General features: G+C 37.3%; 1 protein-coding gene across 2 annotated transcripts in view; it reads left to right on the top strand.

The window, feature by feature from the left end:
* PDGFD (platelet derived growth factor D) overlaps positions 1 to 25049 on the top strand; it is a 248703-nt gene that overhangs the window by 194089 nt on the left and 29565 nt on the right. For both annotated transcript variants that reach the window (XM_008020683.3, XM_008020681.3), the window contains exons 4-5: positions 15805 to 15867; positions 19928 to 20126. In XM_008020683.3, coding sequence (XP_008018874.3) covers positions 15805 to 15867; positions 19928 to 20126 — 262 coding nt within the window. The remainder of the gene's footprint in view (positions 1 to 15804; positions 15868 to 19927; positions 20127 to 25049) is intronic.

Below are 25049 nucleotides of genomic sequence, written 5' to 3'. Positions count from 1 at the left end.
GCACATTAAGACCGAGACTACCATGGTCAGTATGTGAATGTGATAGATGGAGTGAGCTGGACCATGAACTCTACCCAACCCCAACCCTCTGCTGCCCTTGCCTTGAGTACTAGGCTCTTTTCTGCATGTAAACAAGAGCTTTGAATAGCAATTGTTTTCTTTCTACCTATACATATCCCATTAACATAGCAGTGCACACAATATTATGCAAAACTTTGCATCTAATTCAGATATCAAGGGGGAATTTTTACAGCTGCTGGATTTACTTTAAAATAGAGCTTTGGCAGCTGAAAATAAAGATACAGCACCTGGCTGACCACTTTTGATGATGATAAACAATTGTCGCATTTTGTGTAACTGTGAACAAGATGACCTCTAACATCTTCTCTCACTTAAGTCCCTTAACATCTTCTCTAAATGAATCCATTATGTAAAAGGATTATGTCATATATGTTTACTGTAGCTTCAGAATAGTACGAAAAGATGGCTATTGAAGAGCCGTCTTAACTGATAAGTTTCCCCTGGCTTCTCATGTCACATGGAGAGAGAGCAGAGTGAATGTTGTTCAGTGTCTGTATATCAAGGTCTACATATCATTTCATATAAAATAAAAAGTTTTATATTTTATAAAATCTAAAATATTTTATAGGATTTATTTTAAATGCCCAGAGTGTTTCTTGAGGGAACCTATACTCATACTATTGATCTTATGTTGGAAGAAGGATTACTGTCTACCAAATACATCTAGTATGTGATTACCCTCTCCCCACTCCACTACCTTGTGGACTACTTCTACCTTTTTAAAATATAAATATAAATATCACCTGAAATGATACGGGCTAGAATATTATGAAAAGTTTAACCTGTACTTCAATTATCTAATAGTTCAGAGCACAAATATTTTGATGCCTTTTGAAGTAGCACTTAGAATCAAAGTAAATGAGTACCTTACTCATAACTGGACCAGTAGTACCACTGCTTCTTCTGTCTTCTGTGTGGACCTCACCTGCTCCCTGTGCACCTCACAGAGGACAGCACCTCGGCCCTCCCAAATGATCCATCATCTCTGGAACCAAAATGATTTTCCTTTTATTAGGGTTGGATAGAGATTAGAACAGTGCCTCCGGGTAAATAGGGGAGTGTTCATATTTTGCCACTAATGGATATGGGAAAGAAAAGAAAATATGTGACCAAGAAAAGGACCTGCTTTTCTTAAAGCATGTGCTAGAGTACACAAAATCTGGCGTCAGGCAGGAGACATGGGATCTAGTCCTGCCTCTCTCATGAGTTAGAAGCAGCCTCATTGGAAATCAATGGCTCTGGACGCTGATTTCTGAAATAGCAATAGTTTGCTAGGTTATGCTGCATTAACAACCCTGAAATGTCAGTGACTTATAAAAACAAAGGTCTGTTTCTCATTCATGTTACATATCAGCTGCTAATCACCTTTAGCTGAGCCCCATGTCGCTTCTTCAGTTGGGAATCCAGGCTGAAGAATCAGTTTCCTTCTGGGACAAGCTATTATTATAACAGAGAAAAAAAGAGCAATAGAAGTACATACAATATGTTTTAAAGCTTCTGGTCAAATGTGACATTGATCACTTCTACTTACATTGTGTTGGTCAAAGCAAATCACATGACCAAGCCTGCCATCATGGGAGCAAGAAGTAAACCCCTCCCACAGGAAGGGCACTAGGGAGAAGCTCTGCAAGACTAAATGTCATAGGGATGAGCAACACAGTACCTCCAAGTCAAAAGCATTGGTAAATGATTTGTAAAGTGTCCTACAGCCCCCAAATTACAAGCTTTAATTCATGAGTTAGAAACAGCAATAATTAGTTGGGGTGTAGAAATATTTTATCGAGAGATAGGAGGCTGGATAAAAGATGACTCAGTTCAAGAACAAACTAAATTCCTATATAAATTAGTAGCTTGCATAGGAATAGTTTTTAATCTTTAAATTCCTTTATTTCTGAAGAAAGGTCTTGTCCTGTTAAGATGTTTTATTTGACATTTTGAAGACTATATTAAATAAAACAGTACTTCAGATATATAAATGGTAATTTACAGCCAGCGAAGTACTGTTATATATGCCTGTTCCCATTTCACATGCCAAATCAGCTGTTTGGTTTGTTTCTTGTATGCCCAATGCCTAAAACAGTACTAGCAATGGGTAGGCACTCAATACTTTGCTGGGGATGGTGAGGAACTACTTTTGTATGAATGATATTGTAGATGATTATGGGGTGGTGAAGGACTGTTTGCCATTTCCTTTTTCCCCAGGGAAAAAAAAAGCAAGAAGAAATTACATATTCTTTTATCTAATGATGACAGAAATGACCAGCCAGGAAACCTGAAAAATCTCCTCTTTGAGAAGGCCCAAACTATTTTATCTAATGTATCTGTGCCTATACGCAGCTCATATAGTGATAGGGAGAGTGAAATGAGATAGGAGATGTTAAAGCTTTTAGAAAATTTCAAAATCTTCGTGCACATTCTAGGTGATTGTACGTTAGGCCATTGTAAGTTTGATGCACCAACATTTTTTCCAAGGAAAAAAATGTGAAAATGTGTGAAGGCTAAGCACTTTCTTTGTGACAGGCACTTTTCTGATAGCTTTACAGGTAGCACGATCTGTTTAATCTTCAAAACAGCCCCCTGATGTAGGAATTACTTCCATTTTCAGATAAGAATATTGAGGTACAGAGAAGTTAAGTAATTGGTACAAGGTCTCTAGCTAGTAAGTGGAGAAGTTGGAATTTGAATGCAGAGTCTGACTCTAGAATTTGTAACAGGTGATTCCCATCTCTGTGGAGGTATTAATATAGCCATCTTTCAAATAATATATATATATATTAGAAAGATTGTACTCATTTTGGAAAGAATGTAATGAATGTCTACCTGAGCCAGATAGTTTCATGTGAATTATCTAATTTACTCCTCAAACTAACCTTATGGAGGAAAGAAGATATTTTTCCCATTTTACAATCAGGAATCTAAAGCATAGAGGCTTTACCTTGCCTAAGGTCACACAGTCGGTGTTCCATATGTAATTCCATATGTAATTCAATTGAGTGCTCTGTCTCCAACATCAGTTTTTAAAAATGCTTTAACATGGTGATTATCAAATCTTTTCTACCATCCAAAACAGTGCAGGCCTTATTGGCAAGCTAAGTAGCAAAAGAGGTTCTCAACTTGCCTCCTCTTCATTTACAGGCATGGAGTTTGCTTTTATTTTGTTTGTACTTAGAGTTCCTTTGATGAAAGCCATCCAGGGCCATTTGTATTCAAGCATCTTTATGATCCCTGCTGGGTTTAGAGATAGCTTTTAGTAATTCCTCCAAATCAATTCCTGCTGACCAACCTCAAGGGTCATCATAAAGTTCTTAAGGGATTCTCATCTATTGAATCCTCTGATCAGGAAAACATTCTAACTCTGAACAAGAAAGGTAATTTTGTACCCTGCTGAGGGATAAGATAGGACTAAATTGTATTTGAGGAAAATGCTATTATAATTTGAGGGGTTTGATTACCAAAATAAGGAGTGACTTCTAATTCTAAGATTGCCTTAAAAGATTATGGACATTTCAAAAAGTTTTTCCAAACCAACAGCACCAAATTCTTTGTCTTCAAATTTTTTCCACCACCCTCATTTCCCTGAATAGCTATCTGTTGTTTCTTGTTTGTTTCCTAGGAACTCCATTATGTTACTTAAGTTCACTGAATTCCAGATGATTAAAAAAAAAGTTCTTTGTATTTTTCATATGCACTGAAAAGGGGGCATGTGAGCAGAGGAAGTGAAGATGTGGCTATATTAACAACCAGTTTCCTACAACTTAGTGTAATGCAGTACAGTATGTCAAGAGACCTGGGCTGCAGACACCAACTGGCAAGTGACACTGACACTTAACCCTTTGGGGCTGAGTTTCCTGTATGTAGGATCAGGGTGGTCAGGATGACAGCTCTGCAAGAGCAGTGACGTTGAAGTTCTTTTTGTTTCTTTTTCTCCAGTACCTTGAACTGTGCAGTCAGTAGTAGTAGAAGCCATAAATACCTGTTGAAGGAATGATTAAATGAATCGCTGAATAGATGGTTAAGAAAAAAATCCCAAGTGTGGTCTTCAGGATCCTCTGATTTGTCCTGTATCTTCTTTGTCAGTCTAATTTCCTGTCTGTTACTTTGGGCACATGACATACTCACACATCCCAGATGATGCCACTCTCTGCTTTAGTGCATGCTTTTTCCTTCACCTGCCTGCTTCCCTATCAAAATCCTTAATTATCATTCAAAAGTCAATTCCAAGGCCACTTCTTCAGAGACCTTCCTCCAGCCTTCCTAAATGAACTTAAATCATTCTTTCCCCTGTAGACCTATGAGTCTTTGCTTATGGCCCCAGTAGAGCATTTATTTTTATAGATTGAATTATTCATTTATTCATTCTACAAATATTTATTACTATCTGCTATTTAACAGTCAATATGCTATGACTACATTACTCATCTCATTTGAATCTCACAGCAATTCAATGACTATTCATTCTTCCATTGCAACACTATTTATTGAATATAAAAGGTTAACAGGCCCTGTTGTAGGTACTTGGTGGGAGAGCAATGAGAAAGTTAGAAAACATTTCCACCCTTAAGGAGCTTACACCCTAATGGAAAGACACAAACTTGGAAACAAGTACAGAAATAAGTTAGTAAGATGCTATGGATTGAATGTGAGTGTTTTCCCTAAACTCATCTGTTGAAATCCTAATCCCCACTGTGATGGTATTGACAAGTGGAGCCTTTGGGAGGTAAATAAGACATGAAGATGGAGCCCTCTTGATGCGATTGGTGCCCTTATAAGAAGAGACATGAGGGAAAAGATCTCTGTCTCCACCATGTGTGGACACAGCAAGAAGACATCCATTTGCAAACCTGAGCCCAACCATGTCAGCACTCTGGTCTTGGACTTCACATCCTCTAGAACTGTCAGAAATAAAGTTCTCTTCTTTGCAAGTTACATATCCTGTGGGAATTTGTTCTAGCCGCTCCAACTGACTAAGACACAAGATAATTCAAGACAATGGTAAGCCATTAAAAAACTTAAAGCTGCTTATATACAAAGGAATGACAAGAGTGGGACATTAGAATTAATCCAGACCACACATTTCTTTTAAGGTCAGTTTTGCTTCCCATGCATCCATGCATTAGCCAACACCTTGCTCAATGACTTACATACTTTGGTCATTCAAAAATCTCAAATAGTGAATAAAACTACTGGAACTCAGTAGTCTATGAGATCCCTTGCAACTTCCAAACTGGTAAGAATAAAAAATAAATAAATAAATCACAGTTTAAAGTGTAAGTGTGAGTCTTGAGGCCTGCCAAAAAAAAATCCATGTCCAAAGAATATCTCAGCTAATTCTTGGGTGTGGGCAATAACCTAGTCAGCTCTGAATTGTCCCAGTCCAGTAGAGGAGAAGCAATAGTTCACCCAATACCTGTTTTTCCTTTCCTCTGGAATGCAGTTTATCCTTTTTTGGCACCAAAAATACCTTGGTAATTATCTTTGGTTTAGATGAATATGGCAGTAAATTTGCATTCTCTAAGTACACAGATGTAATGGTACAAAAAAATTATAGCAAGACGCAAAGGAGAACCAATCTGGGATTAAAATTTTGCTGTGCAAAGCCTAGTGTTTTCACTCATAAAACTGTTGATGAATATTGCTAGTGCAATAACTGGTCAAAGTAAAGGATGTTCCTGTTAACTGATGATAACCAAAAGTAAAAAGGAATTTCGAACGCCCATACACATGAACTAATAGAAATTAAATTGCAGGATCTGTCATTTAATTACCATTTATCCTATTCCAAAATGATCCTCCCAGCCTGGAGGAGAAGACTTTAAATTGTTTATTTGGAGGGATGAAATCCTACAGACTGAGTGAGGCATTTGCCCCCAGGAAGTCTCTTTCACTGATATTAACCATGGCATTTGGCAACAGTATTTTTTTCTCTTTGTAAAGCTTTATCAGCTCTCTCATAAATTCTTAGGAATTTATGAAAACCTATACTTAGCACACTCTGAAACTCATGACCTGTGTGCTTGGCACTCAGTTCCAACAAGTTCACCTAATGGGCCCAGATAGCAAGCCTGCTTTTGAGATCAGAAATGTGCCAGCTGCCTTGGTTAGTGACTAGTTGACTGGGGAGTGGAAAGAGGAAGTAAAAAGTCAACAATATACGAATCTCACCTTTTGTGAGAAGACTGATTTGCAAGGGTATGAGTCCTACGCTTTTGTTTCAGACTTTACATTAACCATCTCTCTAGTTTAACCACATGAATGAGTCTGGAAATCCCCTTAGAAAGAAGTCATGTCAAGAAAAAGGTACGTTGAATTACTTTTTTTCATTTACATAGCTGTATAGTAGTAACATGACTCTTAAATATTTTATATTCAGTGTAGCCCATAGTGCCAAATGATAATTATGATGGGTGGCAGCTCTGATGAATGAACACTGGGTCCAGTGTAAAGATAAAGATGAATGTGTAGAGGGAAAAGGTGTCACAGCACAATGTCGCCTCGCTAGGAAATACCCATATTTTTAAAAAGAATGGACAGCTTTTTAAATACTTTATGACTGATTCTCTTAGAAGATGTTCCCGTTTACATTATAATCCCATCACTTGCTGAGTAACATTTCATGAGTGCTCTTTTTCATGGTACCATACCAGTTGTGTTGACTGTGGCTTTGGCTTTTAGACTTCAAATGGTATTTTCTCCCTAAAGTCAGATCTTAGGAGTTTTAATTAGTAATGCAATAATTTGAGTTTTCAGAGATGATGATTTTAGCTAAGGTATTTTGGTGACATGGACTTAATCTTCATACTGTTTGTAATTCCCATTTTCTCTAATTATTGGTTTTAATAATGTAACTAGCTTTTGGCCACCATGAAAAAAATCTATTTATATAACATCAGTCAAGTACAGAGAAATTTAGCAGTTATTGGGAGTGTGAATTCCAACACAGAGGCGTGAAATGGTTTGTTGAATTCTGAGCGTGAAACAATATTTCCTCTCTTAACCACAATAGTAAAAACAAACCTAACAAACAAAAAAGAGTGCTCACTATGTACCAGGCATTGTGCTTCCTGCAAGAAAATGAAAATATGAATAATTCAAGTCAATATTTCTTCTTTTCATTTCAAACTTCTAATTTTCCTAAGGAACAGGAATAATTTCCTAAGTCATTCATTTTAGCCTGGTATAAACAGTCTTTAAGATTGGCTTAGCAATATCAAAAGTACAATCTTTAATAAATTTCAGACCACTGGCGAATTGAATCAGATGTTCTCTTTGAAATGCATTTAAGGAATTTATGAAAACCTGAACTTAGCACAAATCAAGAATATTTGTTTATTTTATAAAAAGGATTATTTATAAAAGAAAAGAGGAATTATTCAACAAAGATGAAAGAGCACAGAGATTCAGCCACAGGTTCAGGTATCTGTGGCGCTTCCTTAATAATAGGGCTTGCATCCTGTCTGTCTGCTTCCTCGTCTTTTAAAGCTACTGTAGAAATGATGAATGAGATAATTTATGGAAAGCATTTCATATAGTCACCAGCATAAAATCTATGCTCTGTAAGTGGCAGGCATTACTGAAAAATAATTAATCACAGAGTTTTTTTTTTTTTAATGCTAAACAACTAGTCACAAAATTTAAATCTGAACCTAGCTCTTCGGCAACAGATTGTAGAAGTACTGTAGTATTTCTCTAGCTGTAAATTAAATGTTCACTTACCAGTTAGTATGACCAAACACCATGGAAGCTATTAACAAAGTAGTATTTTGCAATTTGCAATTTTCTGTGCAGCGCCTTGATATGTGGCACCCCTCTCTCTACCTGCAAACACACATTGATCCTCTCTAGTTCTTGAGTATCATTCTCATGACCTCTTTTGAATCGATGACCCCTTCTCTTCTTCACTTGCTGGACTGGGGTTTGCTCTAATCTCTCCTTACTATATCAAGATCAAATTCCCAAACTAAGTTCAATCTGAAGAAATCAGAAACTAGCAAGTATAAAAAGTTCCTTTTCTCATAATGTAGGAAGAAAAATGAACTTTTAAAAATATTTTGACACTCCACCAAGATTACATGGATGATTGGTTAATGAATTCTAGCAGTTCTAAATTTAAACATTGTACTTTATTGTCAATAATGATAAATGAAAATGTTATAAAATTAACTCTTAAATCAGTGAAAATCTGCATGTCTTATCTATATTTCTTATTAAAATTTATTTATTTAATTAAAGATATTTTTACTATAACAGAAAGCTCCTGTCCAGGGCTTCTTGTAACTCTAAGAAACATGTATTATAAAATTTCACAGGCAAATTCTCTAACTTTGGAAGATGCTCTTTGATTCTTGTTAATTATTGATTCTTAGACTCTTGATATCCTTGTATTAAATATTCTAGCCAATAAAATCTGGCTGCCTGCCAAGGCCTTTACCGTATTATATGTAGAAGAGCTAGTTTGATGATGAGTCTGTGAAGAAAGTATACTTGTTAAGTTTTGGTTGGGCTACAGAGTTTTATTGATTCTAAGGGTTTTTAATTTTTGCTTTATTCTATTCCTGTAGACATTAAGACATTAGTGTAATTCCACATACATTGTTGGGTCTGCATGCCAGAAATTCAGGTACTGAAGTATCAAAAGCCTTTATTCAAAAGGATATCCCTGTAGAGTAATCCCAGGACACAAGCCTCCAAGTTTGGCTTTATTTGGATTTCCCTCAGTGGGTCATGAACAGAGCAGAGTGTCGTGAACAAACAAACTTAGAATTTATTGAAGTAATGGATGTTGATCATGTGTTTGTTCATTACTGTTTTATGAATCTTAACAAACCCCTTTGTGTTTCTTTTGAATGCTTAGAGGTGTTTCTTTTGAAATTCCAAAGCATTAAGCATTTAGAAATTCAAAAGCTCTAAGCATTAACTCAATCAAGAAGCACAGATACAATTAGGAGAGAGATTTCTTTATTTTCTGCCTCTGAGAAGTGAATATAAAGCAGCAAACAGAATACAATTTTTCAGAATGAGAGAAAATATACTAGCAAATGTCTTTTGAAACTTCCCCCAAATAAGTCGTCCTTGGTAAGTTAAAGATCGTTTTATTTGAAAGCTTTATAAAAACTCCCAAGTAACTGCATATATTTTAAGTGCTGGTGAGACACATCCCTCTAGCCATGAATAGTTTGTGGTTCATCTACTCAAATATAGCATAATCACTTAGGATAAAAATGAACAGCCATCCTCCGTGAGATCCAGGAACAGGTGGTACAACTAATCATCCCAAATGTTTGAAGTATTGGTCTGGGAACAGCTGCCTGCAAAGACTTAAAGGACAAGAGTCCCTAGCTCCACTATCAAGGGACAGGAGAGGGATTCCTTTGGACATCCATTGCTGGTGCTCAGTTAGTGGTTGAATGTGTGCAGGGTTGCTCTGGTGAAGGAATGAGTGGATTGTTTGTTAGCTTGTAATGTATCTACTGCCCTCTCTGGCATGGGACAAAGATATCCAATGGTAAGGAATCTGAAAAGTTTCTCTGGAGAAACCCTTTCTGAAAATGGAAATTCCCACTCGTATCTTATTCTTTAATAGCAAGGATTGTGGCTGAGAACATTTATCATGTGTAGTGTTATTATAGCCCCAGCTATATTTGCTTTCAGCCCATATAGAACAATTCAGTGGGTGAATTGTCCTCAAATTGAGCCTGACAAATGCCTGACTGACCCTGAGCTGATGGCTCATTGCATGTTTTCAGAGCTGCTTTTAAAGATGTGAAAAGTTTGTGTTGTATTAGCCGTGTTTTAATAGAGCCAAATGTGACCATGCTAGAACTCTTTGTAGTCCAGTTTTTGAACAATTCTCTTTTAGTAATTGGTGAGAAACATCTACAAGAACGCTTTTATTTCCTACCATGGAATACATGGATGACACCATTCAATAAATGATATCATCAATGTTGAGTAATTCCTCTTTTCTTTTATAAATAATCCTCTTTATAAGATAAACAAACCTTCTTGATTTGTACTAAGTACAGGTAAATGATTCACCCCTAAAGGCTTGTCTGTCATTTAATATGTAATATGTGTACACACATCCAGTCCATTTTTTCTTTTCCATTGTAGTTTTAGAAATTTACTGTTTTACTCAAACTAGGTGTTTACTATGACATTTTAAAACGTATATACAAAAAGAAGAAAATGAGAATATATCATTGCTAACCATTATTAATTTTTTGTGAATACTTTTTCAGTCCTGCTTCTTTCACATATCTGTACATTTTTTTCTAGCAGTATTGTATGATATGGAACATACTCTTGTATAAGCTTTTGATTTATGAGTTCATTTTATTTTAAGGATGTTAACTGTTTACCTTTTATATCTGTTACAAGTGTGTTTACTAGCTTGTCCTTATGGTTTTACTTTTGTTTTTGATCTCTTTTAGATTTATATAACATTTTGTATATGTAAGGTGTATCGATTTTTATGCTTTCCGACTTTGGCATTAATGCTTAGAAATATCTCTTTCACACTACACTTACATTAATATTTATCTGTGTTTTCATGTAGCACTTTAAGATTTTATTTGTACACATCTCTCCAACTTTCGAGTCTATAACACTTTTCTAATAGAAACCAAACTGTGCATCCTAAACTATTTAGAAAGTAAAAATGTGAGAATCATATCTACGTTCCAAAGCTTAATAGTAAAATGCAGAGAATGAGGGAGTTTTGTTTCAAAATGCCAAATGATTAGTTTCACTGCCAAAATGTAATTATGAACTATTTTAATGTGAGGAATTAAGCTGAGGATAAATTATTTTAATGATATAAATTAATTTTATTAAGGCAATGCAGATTAAGATGTCTATAATTATAGAATGATATATAACATTATTTGGTGGGTTGGAAAGAGCATGCGACTAAGAGATACACAATAGCTAAATGGGTCCTTGTCCTAACTGTAGTCATAATTAGTTGGGAGATGCCGGGCAACCCATTTGGCTCTCTGAACTTCAGTTTGCTCATATCTTAAGGGAGGTCATCAGACCCCCAGATGGTCTCTGTAAGGTGCAATAGGGAACACACAGCGCCACAGTGCTAGACTCCCTATATGGACTATAGGAACAAGGTAACTAAAATACCAGCTCCTTTATGTTAGGAGGGAAGATACTACAGTTCCGGAGCAGGAGGTGAGGAAGTCAAGAGATGTGTACTACCCTCTAGGAGCTAGTAAAGAGTTATCTCCCCTTAGAATAGTGAGCCATAGCTTGTAAAGCACTTATGTAAGTTTTCTATACCAAAAAACAGAAATGTTTTCTTTGTAAACTGAACTGTTTTAATATAGTTTTAAATGATTCTTCATTGTTTGTTCTATTTTAGCATTTCTTAAAGTAATGGTAAGGGCACTGTTCTGCTAAGAGCACCTACGAAAAGGAGTTTGTCTTCCGTTATTCTGGAGTTTGAAAAGCAAGCAGTCTGCTAAGGATAATATTAAGGGTATATAATAAATAGTATGGCATAGGGACCAACCACTCAGAATGGACACTGGCTGTAAACTACTGGCTTGCTACTAGCAAGTAGCAGCTGATCATCATCCTTATGTATACATGGGAAGGCAGAGAAATTGGAATGTATACTAAAAACTCAGCTAGAAACTCGGAATAAAGAACAAATAAACAGCATCTTTGCCATTCTGGAGTGTAATTTCACTTGAGGAAGGAGATGATCAACAGTAAAACAAACATAAAATTATTTCAGATAACCATAAATACTTTAAAGAAAATTAAGCAGGTTAAGTAGATAGAGTGACCAAGTGTGGGAGTAATTTAAATAGAATGCTCAAAGATGTTAGATATTTGAGCAGAGAACTAAATGATGAGGAGCCAGCCATTGGAGCATTTGGGGAAAGTGCATCCAGGCAGGGAACAGCAGTGAATTAAACCTAAGGGGAGGAGAGGCTTATTGTGTTATTTGCAAGCTGAAAGAAGGCAGGAGTGGAGGTAGTGGGAAAGGAGGATATCAAATCAGAGGACACCAGAGGAAAGAAGTTCATAGAGGCAAACAGTAGTCAGATCTTATTTTGCCAAATTCTAAGAGCAATGGAGAGCTATTGGAAGGTTTTAAGCAGACTACAGAAGTGATTTGATTTACCATTAAAAGAGATAACTCTGACCCTAGGGGAAGAGCTAACAGGCAGTTGGGAAACTTGCTGGTTTCCAAGTGGACTTGGGAGGTTATGGTGGAAGAGATAAGAAATAATCCTATTGTGGATTTAGCAGGTAAATCCTCCTATGCCAAGATTCTCCTTTGAGGGCTAAAACCTTGGAGGTTCAGTGTTTTACTTTTAATGGGATGTCATTCCCTTTTATAAGCTTAATTTAAATATGTCATCTATAAGTAATGGTAAACTTCTGAAGTAACATAACAGTTGGTTTCTTTTCAATGTCTAACATTTGTGTTGCTAAGAGAAGATAAAGTTATGTTTTATATGGGATTTAATGAAATCTTTTATCATTCGCTCTTATTAAAGTTTCAAACTGGAATCCTGTAACCCAGACGGTGAAGAAACTAAAAGTTCTTGTGTAACATTTGTTTAGGGGCTTGTGGACCAAAGTCCCTTTCAGGTTAAAAAAATCTTAGCAAAATATTTTTACCATGTGTCTATGCAAAGACATGAACTGAAATCATAGAATTTCTTAAGGATAGATATGAAATCTAAATGACTAAGACTACTTCAAAGGGTGTCCTCATAGAGACACCCACCAGCACTCAGCTATACGCCTTTCCTGCTCTGCTGATTACGCTTTTGGAAACTGTTCCATCATTTTTCTCCCTATATACACATTGTCCAAGGCAGCTGTAACACTGTGGAAGGTCACCAACCACACAGTTTCTACTTAGAAATGAACTTTGGTGGTCTTAGCTTTGCCAGAAAATGGGTACATGATACAGAACACATCAACTATCTCTCTAAGCATTTGTTTCCTTATTTATTTGTTTATTTATTTTTATGTTTTTTTTTTTTTGTTTTTGAGACAGAGTTTCCCTCTTGTTACCAAGTCTGGAGTACAATGGTGCAATCTCGGCCCACTGCAACCTCTGCCTCCCAGATTTAAGCAATTCTCCTGCCTCAGCCTCCCGAGTAACTGGGATTACAGGCACACACCACCACACCCGGCTAATTTTTTTATTATTAGTAGTAGTAATAGAGATGGGTTTTCACTATGTTGGCCAGGCTGGTCTTGAACTCCTGACCTCAGGTGACGCACCTGCCTCGGCCTCCCAAAGTGCTGGGATTACAGGCATGAGCCACCGCTCCTGACCAGTTTCCTTATTGTTTAAATAAGGAGATTTGACTAGATAATTCTAAAACTATTTCCAGTTCCAAGATTTAAAACTTTCCCTCTTCTGATTTTAACACATGGTCAACATAACCCTTTACTTTGTTGAATTGCATTTTTGTGTTGATACTTCCCAAATCTATATCTCAAGGTCACATCTCTCTCATGCGGTCCATTCTCATGTAGCAAACTTCCCCCTGAACATCTCCATCTGTATATAGTGTAGGCACCTCGAACACACTATGCCCAACATGACTCATACTTTCCCCAGTAAGTTGTTTATTTTTCTGTATACTTTCCTCACCTTGTCTAAGCATTGCTCTCCCTTTGAGTCTTCTACCCACCTTTTCTGCAAGACCCATCTATTTATCTTCCAAGACTCTACCAACCAATCAACTTCCTATGTGAAATTTTTCCAAATTCCTTGAAGGTAGGAATAGTTTTTATTTCCTCATGATCCTATCAACAGCTTAGAAAGTATTAATAGCAGGTGATTAACAAATATTGAATGAACAAGGGAAAATGAAAATTCTGTGATCTGAAGATTGCTCATGTCATTACCTTACCTGGCATATGTCCTCCACCAATAGTCTCATCACGGCATGGAGAAGCCACTGGCTCTCTGGCTTCTTGCCCAGTCTTATCTGATCACCAACTTATGAAGACTTATATAAATGCCAGCCTTCATTTGATTATACACATTTTCCCCCTGTGGGAATTCAGTGTCCTTTTTGTGTCTATTCTGTTTTGCAGAGTACAGATACCACATTTCTTGTTTCTTTCCTATCTTCCCTAGGATTAAGATTAGAATAAGAAGGCCAGGCCCAGTGGCTCATGCCTGTAATCCCAGCACTCCAAAGGGCCAATGTCGGTAGATCACCTGAAGTCAATAGTTCAAGACCAGTCTGGCCAACATGGCAAAACCCCATCTCTACTAAAAATACAAAACTTAGCCATGTGTGGTGGTGCACACCTGTAATCCCAGCTACCAGGAAGGCTGAGGCAGGAGAATTGCTTGAACCTGGGAGGCAGAGGTTGCAGTAAGCCGAGATCATGCCACTGCATACCAGCCTGGATGACAGAGTGAGACTCAGTCTCAAAAAAAAAAAAAAAAAAAAAAGATTAGAATAATGATGTCTAGTCAGTTTCTTTCCTTTTTTACTGTAAGTTCTGGGGTATATGGTGGTTTGCTGCACCTGTCAACCCATCATCTAGTCAGTTTCTAATACCTGTTCATTCTTTGAACCCCACATTTGACTCGGTTCTCTCTCAGTAATCGGCTGAAATTTTATTAAACACAGGAAATTTATGTATAAACCAGCCTCATCATAACCAATTAACAAATGTACTTCCAGCTCCTCAAAATGTTAATGAAATTTACTCCTGATACTAAGCTCTCATTCAGTAGGTATACTTGGGTAAATATGCTGTCAGACTAGAGTGGCTGAACATTTCTCAGCATCCTCTGAAAATACCTTCCACTCCCTGGTAAGGCTGGAAGAAATTTACTAAAGTAATTTATTTTGCCAAGGTCAGAAAGCCATCTGTGGATTGTAAAAACGACAGAATTAGTTTTCCTTCCCTTAATGTTTTTTAAACTTCCTGGTGCTGTAGTAATTAATATGGAAGTTATATACAAATGAGAGACAAGTTTGCCTTTTAAGAGAAGTTTTTTCTGTGTGATCCACTGCTATCACACATCCACTCAGGCTTATCTGAGATAACTAATGTTTTCAGGTCTGCCCTTGGCCTTCCTTCCCCAAATGAGCAGTACTTAGTCACTACCAGTCATTTTCTTCCTCTGCCATCCTTCCTCGTATTTGTTGACAGAGTCAAGAAGAACCCCTTGGAAGTTAGTGTGTCTTTGAAAAGATCACCAATGTTTGGGACCAGGTCAGCAGGCAAGATTGAACATAATGCATAACCTAGTTTAAACCCACTGTATGTCAATAATGATGATAGTTATTATTCTTTAATCAAACACTTTATTCGGTGCCATTGGTAATTACATAATTAATGCATTCAATTCTCAAAACAGCCCTGTAATGTAAGAATTCCATACTAGCCACTTACAGCTGAGGAAAGGAAGGACTGGAGGGGTTGTCAGTTATCTGTGGTCACACAGCTAGTAGATGGCCAAGTTAAAATTTGCATTCCTACCTGTACTTTTTCCATGTCACCAGTACTTACAAGAAAATGTCCATGTCTTGAATGAGAAGGGTTCTTGAGGAGATGTGCTTAAGACAAATGGTGACCTGTGCAGCAGGAATATAGCCCTGTTTCTGTTGTCACTTAGTTGGAAAAAGATTCAGAAGGCTGAGATGTTGAAACCATGCACATAATGACTTGAACAGAGGTTTGACTGACTCACATAGATATTTCTTTGCCTTCCAGGAAGATTTCCAACCCGCAGCAGCTTCAGAGACCAACTGGGAATCAGTCACAAGCTCTATTTCAGTAAGTAATTTATTACTCTATTGCCCACAAAAGAAATGGATGGAACAGCTAAGGTCAACCCCAAAAGGATTTCACCTGCATTAAGGACCTGTGGCTTGACCAAAAGACAGATCTCAAACAGGATGTGTTTCTCCATTTCATTCAGGTTACAATGGATTATGTCAGACACCCTTTCTCCTGTCTGTCAGAAAGGTTTCCAGGAACTGCCAGTATATCATGGTAGGAACTCAGGCTAGGGCAATAACTTAAATATTTTTCAGTTTCAGAGCACAGCATTCCAATTAAAGGTCTGTCCAAACATATCAAGCTAGTTCATGGCTCACACTCAAGTGGGGAATTGCAAAATAGGTTTTGAATATTCCTGGGGAAGATGTTAACCTTTGCATTTTCAAGGGTCTTTTCAGACTTGAAGAATCCCAATATTTACAGGAAGATAACTTAAGTGCAAATCAGGCATGTATTCTATTTTACTTGGATACAAAACATAACTCACCCTGAAGCTGTAAAATGGTTCATGCTCCAGTTTTCCTCTAAATTTAGTCATTTCTCAGTATTCTGTCTCCTTATCTACTTTGCACAGAAAGAGCAGACCTTGTTTTCACCAATCCTATGTGTAGCATTTATGTAGCAATAAAATACAAGATAATAAATGCAATTGTTACTAAAAGGTCAAGAGCATAGAGGAAGCTTGCCTATGGCTCTAAGTAGGTCCATGTGGCTGAGTCACAGTTTTTTTGTTTTTTTGTTTTTTGCTTTTTTTCCTAAAATTGATATGTTATCTTTTGCTCTCCAGGGGATTTTTTTAAAAACTCTTTCATATGGCAGGATTCCCTCCACTATGAATTATGTGACTATTTAATTCACCTGGTATGGATGCTGGACTAGAACCTCATCTGATCAAAAGATCGGAGGGATCTCTGATGGTGATAATAAGTGTTTTGTGTGCTTTTGACAGTCCAGAATACATGCTCTGAACCTAATTTGGTGTAGGCAATCATTATCAGTTAGATGAAAGTCAACACAAGGCACATAATGCTGAAGAGGTGCTCAGGCTAAGCAGGAGGGTCGCAGTAGAGGCTGATAACTCAAGGCAGACACCAGCCGTTTTTGCAACCTTAACTGAGGGTCAAGGGATGCTCCAGCTTCTCAGGCACCTTTGACATGATAGCTCAGGGTTGTCTAATGATTCTTGCCCCAACCACAATTCAATTACAGGCCTTAAAGGACCCTTAACAAATTAAGAATAACCCAGGTCCTTTAAAAGAGAGGCAGTCTCTCGTCCTTTTGGAGTATCTGGGGAAGTTCCCTGGGTCCAGATCCACTTCAAAAGCTTCTGGTTTGAGTTTCAAGTCTAGGTTCTGCTTAATTCTCTTGTAAGAGTTTCTTTACTCAGAAACTCTCAGAAACTGCAAGCTGGTTTCTTTATTCAGAACTCCATTGTTCAAGAACTTTCTGGAGCAGGAGCAAGGGTCATTGGACCTACCATTAACTTCTGTTTAAACCATACCTTGTTTTTGTTGAAAGTGATTTTCCATTTTCAGAGCATTTCTTTTTAATGAATTGTTATCATTTTAAAGTAATGCAGTTAACTTCAGAAATGATTTTTATAAATACGTGACAAAAGCTGAATGAAATCATATTTACTGTGCAGCTGAAGGAGACACATTCAATTAGTTCTTTTTCTCAAAAATAGTTTTAAAATATTTACCTCAGCAACCAAAATGTTCTCTTGGTCTTATTAGGTCACCTCATCATTCATAAATATTTCCTCAGCCATCATTGCTGTTTCTGTCAACTGCCCTGAATCAAAACTTGAAAACACCAGTAAAGCTCATACACAGGGACATGTTTGCATTTTACCTATGGTTTGGATTGACTCTTCAGCCTCATGTTAGGAGAGATTAAATTTCCCCCTCCCTTCTCAGGAACCAAGAGTTCCCCACAGCTTTCTCTGAGAGAGATATTTGTATACACACTACATTCTAGGCACTGCTGGGAGCCACCCCAGAAAACTCCATCAGTCATTTTCCCCAGAGCTGTCACAAGAAGCTTTCACTTGTGTGGGAATGGCTTGATGGGTGTCCCTGTTTTTATTTCAAAAAAGCAGGGAAGCATTTTGATTTCAAAGATTTTTTATATGTTGTCATGCTTCTAATTTGATCAGCTCATTTTGAGTTTTTTGGTTCTTAGACCTATACTATCGTGACACAAATCTAGTTGTAAACCATCTGGTGCATATGAGCCAGATAGACTGTAGATTATCCAGACAATACAAGTTAATGGCGATTTGGAATTATAGTCCTGAATTATGTCTTCTACCTCTAGCATGTGACTTCAAGAGAGATGTGAAAGACAGAAAGGATGGGCTTCCATCAGGGTTCAGCTCGTATCAAGCACACACACACACACACACACACAGACACCCACCCACACACCTAAATTAAAGAGACAACCTATCAGAAACAGAAGGAACAAATATGACTGCACCCAGATGAGAGCTATATAATATCAACAATATGACTGTAGAGGGCATCTTTAACATGGCTTGAACTGTGAATAAATCTCTGGATTCTACCATAATGTATGACAAAGACCATGCCTCCAGAAAAATGATCGTTATTACCTGGATACACCTGAGCAGAATATAGAGTGGACTCATAACGTAATGAATGTAGCATGGCAGGTAAGGTTTGTTCAGAAGAGGATGTCTGCTTATTTTAACAAGGATGACTGAAAATTAGATGTATGGTTTCTTGTAAAAGAAAAGAGCTGGCCTGACACATTCATCAGTCTATTTCACCCTATCACCCCACTCCCTCGACTCCCTTTCCCCTACAGGGAATATTTGAAAACTGCTCCTGAGTTATAGCAATGGTAGATTAATGCTTTAAAGCCCCTTAGTTGTGTGAAGAGGGACTGTTACTCTGAGAGCAGATGATCATCAAATCACTTAGCAACCTTTGGACCTTGATTGGTTAGAGAGAGACAACATTGCCTGAGAGTAAGGTTATAAATTGGGGGCTTTGCTGTCTGGGACTCAATAGCACCTATTTTTTCTTGATTAGATACTACAGTTAAATCTAAGGAAAGCAAGTTTTCATTAATTCCTATTTTCCCTTAGTGATAGGAGATACTTGCCTTTAGGGGATCTTATTTGTTTGGTAGTTTCTTGAAAGACATTTAAAATCATTTGAGGCTGTGTGCTCTCTATTTCCTTGTTAATGGGTCATGAATTTTAACAGAGATGTTTGAATCATGGCTCATTTACCTCTAGATTGTACAAGGGTTAGTGAAGTAAGTGCTTGGAAACCTCGTGTGAGATGTATTCCATGGCAAAATACATAATCCTTGCCAGGCTTTCAATGATGTTGTGTTTCTCATTAAAGAGTCTTCCTGAGAAGTTTTAATGGCAACTGGGATCACTACCAAACTATAGCACTTTAAAAAAATATGTTCCCCCATGTGAATCCTCTCCTTTTAAGTCAAGAGAGCCAGTTTCATGGTTAGTTATCCTTGTTGACAGTAAATAAGTTGGTGAACATGCTAGATTTTATGAAAATGTCTCCAGAGTAGATTCATACATTGGTCACACATCATCTGCAATGCCAGGTGACCTGTAAAGGGGGGATGTGGAGATTCAAAGTGGGAGAATGGAATGAATTATCAAAACTAGTGTAGGAGGAGTTTGAAATTTTGATTCCCACTATTATATGTTGTTATGTGGATGATTTGGGACCATGAACCAAGAAACTGGGTGACTTAATTTTATATATTTCCATCTAATCTATATTTTTAGATGATTACAGTTAAGACAAACTGGAAATTTTATGATCGACTTGGATTTGATTTACAGAAACGTGAATGACTGTCTTTTTAGTAATTAATTGATTTTTATCCAAGAATATGGCAAGACAATACCATGTTGTTTTTACATGGTATTCAAACGTATGATGTCTTATACTCAGAAGCCTGTTTATGTTCCTTCCGTATAGTTGAATGACTGTTGTATTTCACAGCAATGGACTTTTTCTGAGTACACTGAGCTGTATGTCACTCTTAGGGGGTATCCTATAACTCTCCATCAGTAACGGATCCCACTCTCATTGCGGATGCTCTGGACAAAAAAATTGCAGAATTTGATACCGTGGAAGATCTGCTCAAGTACTTCAATCCAGAGTCATGGCAAGAAGATCTTGAAAATATGTATTTGAACACCCCTCGTTATCGAGGCAGGTCATATCATGACCGGAAGTCAAAAGGTAAGAGACAGAGACTTGTGCATTCTTCATAAGCAGATAGAAATCTTAACAGTACAAGCTGAGTGTCCCTTATCCAAAGTATTTGAAACCAGAAGTCTTTTGAATTTTGGATGCTTTTTTGGATTTTGGAATATTTACATTTATGCTTATTGGTTCAGTATCCCTAATCCAAAAATCTGAACTCCAAAATGCTCCAATGAACATTCCCTTTGAGAATCATGTTGGAGCTCAAAAAGTTTTGGATTTTGGAGCATTTCAGAGTTTAGATTTTTGGAGTAGGGACATAACCTGTAATAATGAGTAAGGATTAGCAGTACAATATATTTAACTCACTTAGATCAGGTGGTTACTATCAGTCCGTTGTCACGTTTCACAACACTTTCAAATGAAGTTCTGCGTATTGTCCAAACTGTGTTTTTTTGGTATCAGACTAAGAAGGGTTTGGTTCAGTGAAAGATATATAGGTCATAGTTTGGAGCTGGATGAGATCTTATGAAAATCATCTGAACCAGTTTCTTATTTCTTGGCAAGTAAGGCATTATGAGCCCCAATTTTACAGTGGAGATAGCCAAGTCAGAGGGAGTAGGTAATTTGCCAATGTCTGTATGGTTAGTTAGCAATGAAGAAGAATGAGGATCCTGGTCTCTTTCCTACAAGAACAGTTCTCGTGTAATTGATAATTTTGCCTCTCTGATAGATGCGAAGGTTGATTTAGTCCAGGGATGTCAGTGTTGGCAGGAGAGAACCCTGTTAAAGCAACAGCCAAAACTCTGTTGGAAAATTTCAATTCTACCTTCAAGATCTGCTATCTACTTGGTGCCTGGGTGGTTCATGTGCTTGAGATATAAATGTCTCAAGGCAGAGGAAAAGAAGGTCTGGAATAGGTTGGAGATGTGTGAGAACATATATTCAATTAGAAACTTCAGGCAAGTACAATGAGGGGAGAACCGAGAGGAACATTCAGGCAGAGAGAACGTCATGAGTTAAAACAGTGCTTAACCTCAAAAAGTAAATATCCAGCTCATACATCTGAGTGATATGATCTTAGGATGAGAATGTTTATTGGCATGTAAAACTCAAATTAATAAAGAAATGAAATACAATTGCCTCTTACTGAATAAAACAATTACTTCTAGTCTGTTATGTCCTTGCTTTATTTGATAAGATTTGTTATAATTGTAATGTTCCCTAAAAGGTCTTGAAAGGCTGGGTTGCATTGTAGATATAAAGTTATTTCACCAAGATACAGCTGTTTCCTACACTTTGAAATAATTTTAAGAGCTGTGAACCTGGGCTGCTTTAACACAACCATTTATAACATTTGGGCCAAAATGACTAATCAGTTAACTCCTGCCTGGGCCTTCTGCTTATGGCTTAGCTAAGAGGGAGACAAGAAAGTCACTGGTGGCCCTGGTGTTATGGAGATACACCACGTGCAGATCACTATAGCCCTGAATCTCTCCAGGGCCCAGATTGGATTCAATTTAAAGAAAACATTGTTGTTCTGTAAGACATTGCTGTGTTTGGATCTCTACTAAGTCAACTTAAAAGAAAGTAGAATATGCATGTTTTGAAAACCCCAGAGGAAATTTTATATAAAAATAGTATTTGGACAAACAAGCAATGAAATCTGACTCTGTCTTCAGCAATTCAAGGGACAGCCCTTCTTGGCATCTTTTTTTCTGGAAATATTACAATTTTTAAATCATCTAAATCCATTACTTTTTTGCCCCTAGAAATTGTGTTGAGTTGGAGGCAGGAGGCCTGGATTCAAATTCTAACCCTGCCACTTACAAGTTTGGTGATTTTCTTTTTTTTATTGGGTACCCTGATCTCAGTTTTCTTATTGGCAGCGTGTGCGCAATAACACCTACGTCTCGGGACTGCTTCTGGTACCATCAAGAGCACCTAACACTTAATACATGTTCAAAAATTGTTAGCTAGCTATAGCGACTTAGACTTCTGAAATATGTTTGCATTACTTCCTTGGTGAAGCCTACCTTGTCCCTTGTTCTGTCCCTGCGATGTCTACCCACCCCCTAACTTGGTAAAGTTAGGAGCACTTAAGACACCACCTCACTGTGTATGTCCTACTATTGCACTGTTATTGTACCTTTTGTTTCCTCTAAGAGGATCTGGGATCCCAGCACCTCCTATCATTCTCCACTCTGGCTGAATATTTAATAACTGGGGGAGCTTTTGAAAACCTTCAGATGCCTAGTCCCACCCCAGATACATTGACTCAGAATCTCAATGGGGGGAGACTGGGAAATATATTGATATTATTTACGGTTCCTAGGAGATTGATCCTTAGAGACAGCCAGTGTCAAGAACCACTACTTGAGAGATTGTTCATCCTATATCTGCAGTACTTGCAACAGTCTCTGACACATTTTAGATGCTCAGTTAATGTTTGTGGGATTGAATATATTACTAATCCAGTGTTAGCCTATTTCTAAAGTTTATAGAAACCACCTCATAGACTGGATAGGGTAGCTTTATTAAAAATGTCTTTGGTTACTGAAATAACCTTGCAAGAGCATTCAAGGTGACATACTACTTGATGTTTGTGACAAAGTAAATATGGTCTCTCTCCCCTGCTGGCTTAGATTCTATTTCTTAATCTCGTCTTGTTTAAAATGGCCCTAAGGCGTTTTTGTAGCATTTACTTTAACCCTGGCAAGTCACTACTGCCTCTGCTCTTATATAAATGTGCTGATTTGTTTATCATTCCACTGATGCTGAATCACCTGTATGTATCACAAAAACAAGGGAAGTCAGGTTTAATATTTCAGCTGGTGTTTTCTGCTTTGAGAACATAAAAATACAAATTCATGGCTTGTATCCCAACGTATGAGAAAGGGAGCAGTGAATAAACAGTGAAAACAGGAAAATAGCTATGGATAATGAAAGTCCATTAGGTGTCAAATAAAACTTTGCCTTTTCAGGATTTCCAAAAAGTCTCCTTCTATCAGTATAATTTCTTAATGATGTTGTGCAGAAACAAGCTTGTCATTTATGAATATCTTTTGAGTATCCATTCTTCTGATTTGTCCAGACAGATGGAAAGTGGCATTTTTCATGATTGCAAAGAGCAGGATTCTAAAATGACATTTGAATGTGAATATACAAAACACAGAGTTTCGGCCGGGCGCGGTGGCTCATGCCTGTAATCCCAGCACTTTGGGAGGCCGAGGCGGGCGGATCACAAGGTCAGGAGATCGAGACCATGGTGAAACCCCGTCTCTACTAAAAATAGAAAAAAATTAGCCGGGCGCAGTGGCGGGCGCCTGTAGTCCCAGCTACTCGGGAGGCTGAGGCAGGAGAATGGCGTGAACCCGGGAGGCGGAGCTTGCAGTGAGCCGAGATTGCGCCATTGCACTCCAGCCTGGGCGACAGAGCGAGACTCCGTCTCAAAAAAAAAAAAAAAAAAAAAAAACACAGAGTTTTACAAACTCTGAAATAGAATGCAGACACACTGAATAAAGAACTTATAATGCATCAGGAATATTTAAAATATGAAGGTTCATATTTTACAATTAAATGATGTGTTTTGCTTCTTTTTATTTAGTAGAAGGGAGGTGAGGTAGTAAGTGAGCTTTTTGTTCTCTTCAAGAAAAGAGTTGAAAATGTCAAAGTCAAAAGAACAGTAAAAGTTTTGGTGAGGAAAGAGAGAAACAGGAGACAGATAAAACTACCAAGTATTGAAACCAGGATGTCAACGCAATAAAGTCTACATTTTAAAAATTCATAAGTAATAGATAAGCTCCAACTTGTCTGGAAAAGCTTCTGGACTGAAAATAATATAACAAGTTAATATATTCAACTTTCAGTTTCCTAGGGGGTAATGGGGAAAAGGATAGCATATATAATTGAAATCTGTAGATAACTGTAGTTTCAAACCAATTTTTGCCAATAATTTCAGCTTCATGCTTTTAACCTCAAAGCTGCCCAGAAGTTAATTTTTAAAAAATGAACGTTTTAAATTCAAGTTGCATTTACTTTTTATGGTAGATATACTAATGAGTATAGGAAGTGTGCATAAAATTAGGTGAAATTATATGGGTGTTCTTTCTGTAAGCTATATAAATACTCCTTACATTGCTGCATTATCACTCTAGTTTAACTAAAACTAAACTACAATTCATTTAAAACATATGCCTATGAATTTAAGGACAATGTATATTTATTCAAGTTCATAGCATAAAATTCAACATTTCTAAGTTAAGAAATGATCAGCCCTGACTGGACATTACTGAGAGGTGATTTATGGAGATAAACAATGTAAGTAAAATCTGTTCTTTTTCTTATTCCAGGAGAACTTGACTTTCTAGAATGATAGTGTGTTCGCCAAAGAAAAATCCAAGACATAATGCCAAGAGGGAAACCTGTTTTCAAAGCTTGTGTTGTGATTAAAATATGAACAAAATTATCAGGGCACTCCAAATTAATAGTTTTAAGCTCTTAATTGAAATATATTGTTTTCCAAAAAGTAATCATTTTTAGATACACATGCTAAAATTCACATCCATTCCTCTTTTAAAAAGTGTTTTAGACTCGACGCAGTGGCTTACTCCTGTGATCCCAACACTTTGGGAGGCCAAGGTAGGCAGATCGCTTGAGCTCAGGAGTGTGAAACCAGCCTGGGCAACATGCTGAGAACCTGTCTCTACAAAAAATACAAAAGTTAGCCATGCGTGAAGCGTATGCCTGTAGTTCCAGCTACTCGGGAGGCTAAGGTGGGAGGATCACCTGAGCCCGGGTAGTTCAAGGCTACCATGGGCTGTGATTGCACCACTGCACTGCAGCCTGGTCAACAGAGTGAGGACCCTGCCTCAAAAAAAAGTATTTTAATATTGAGTGCAGTAAACATCTTGATATTAAATTAGTTCCAAATGATGACGTTTGAAATATGTGATTTTT

The sequence above is a fragment of the Chlorocebus sabaeus genome, chromosome 1 (assembly GCF_047675955.1).
Source record: "Chlorocebus sabaeus isolate Y175 chromosome 1, mChlSab1.0.hap1, whole genome shotgun sequence".
Lineage (NCBI taxonomy): Eukaryota > Metazoa > Chordata > Mammalia > Primates > Cercopithecidae > Chlorocebus > Chlorocebus sabaeus.
This window is presented reverse-complemented; position numbering and strand designations above follow the sequence as displayed.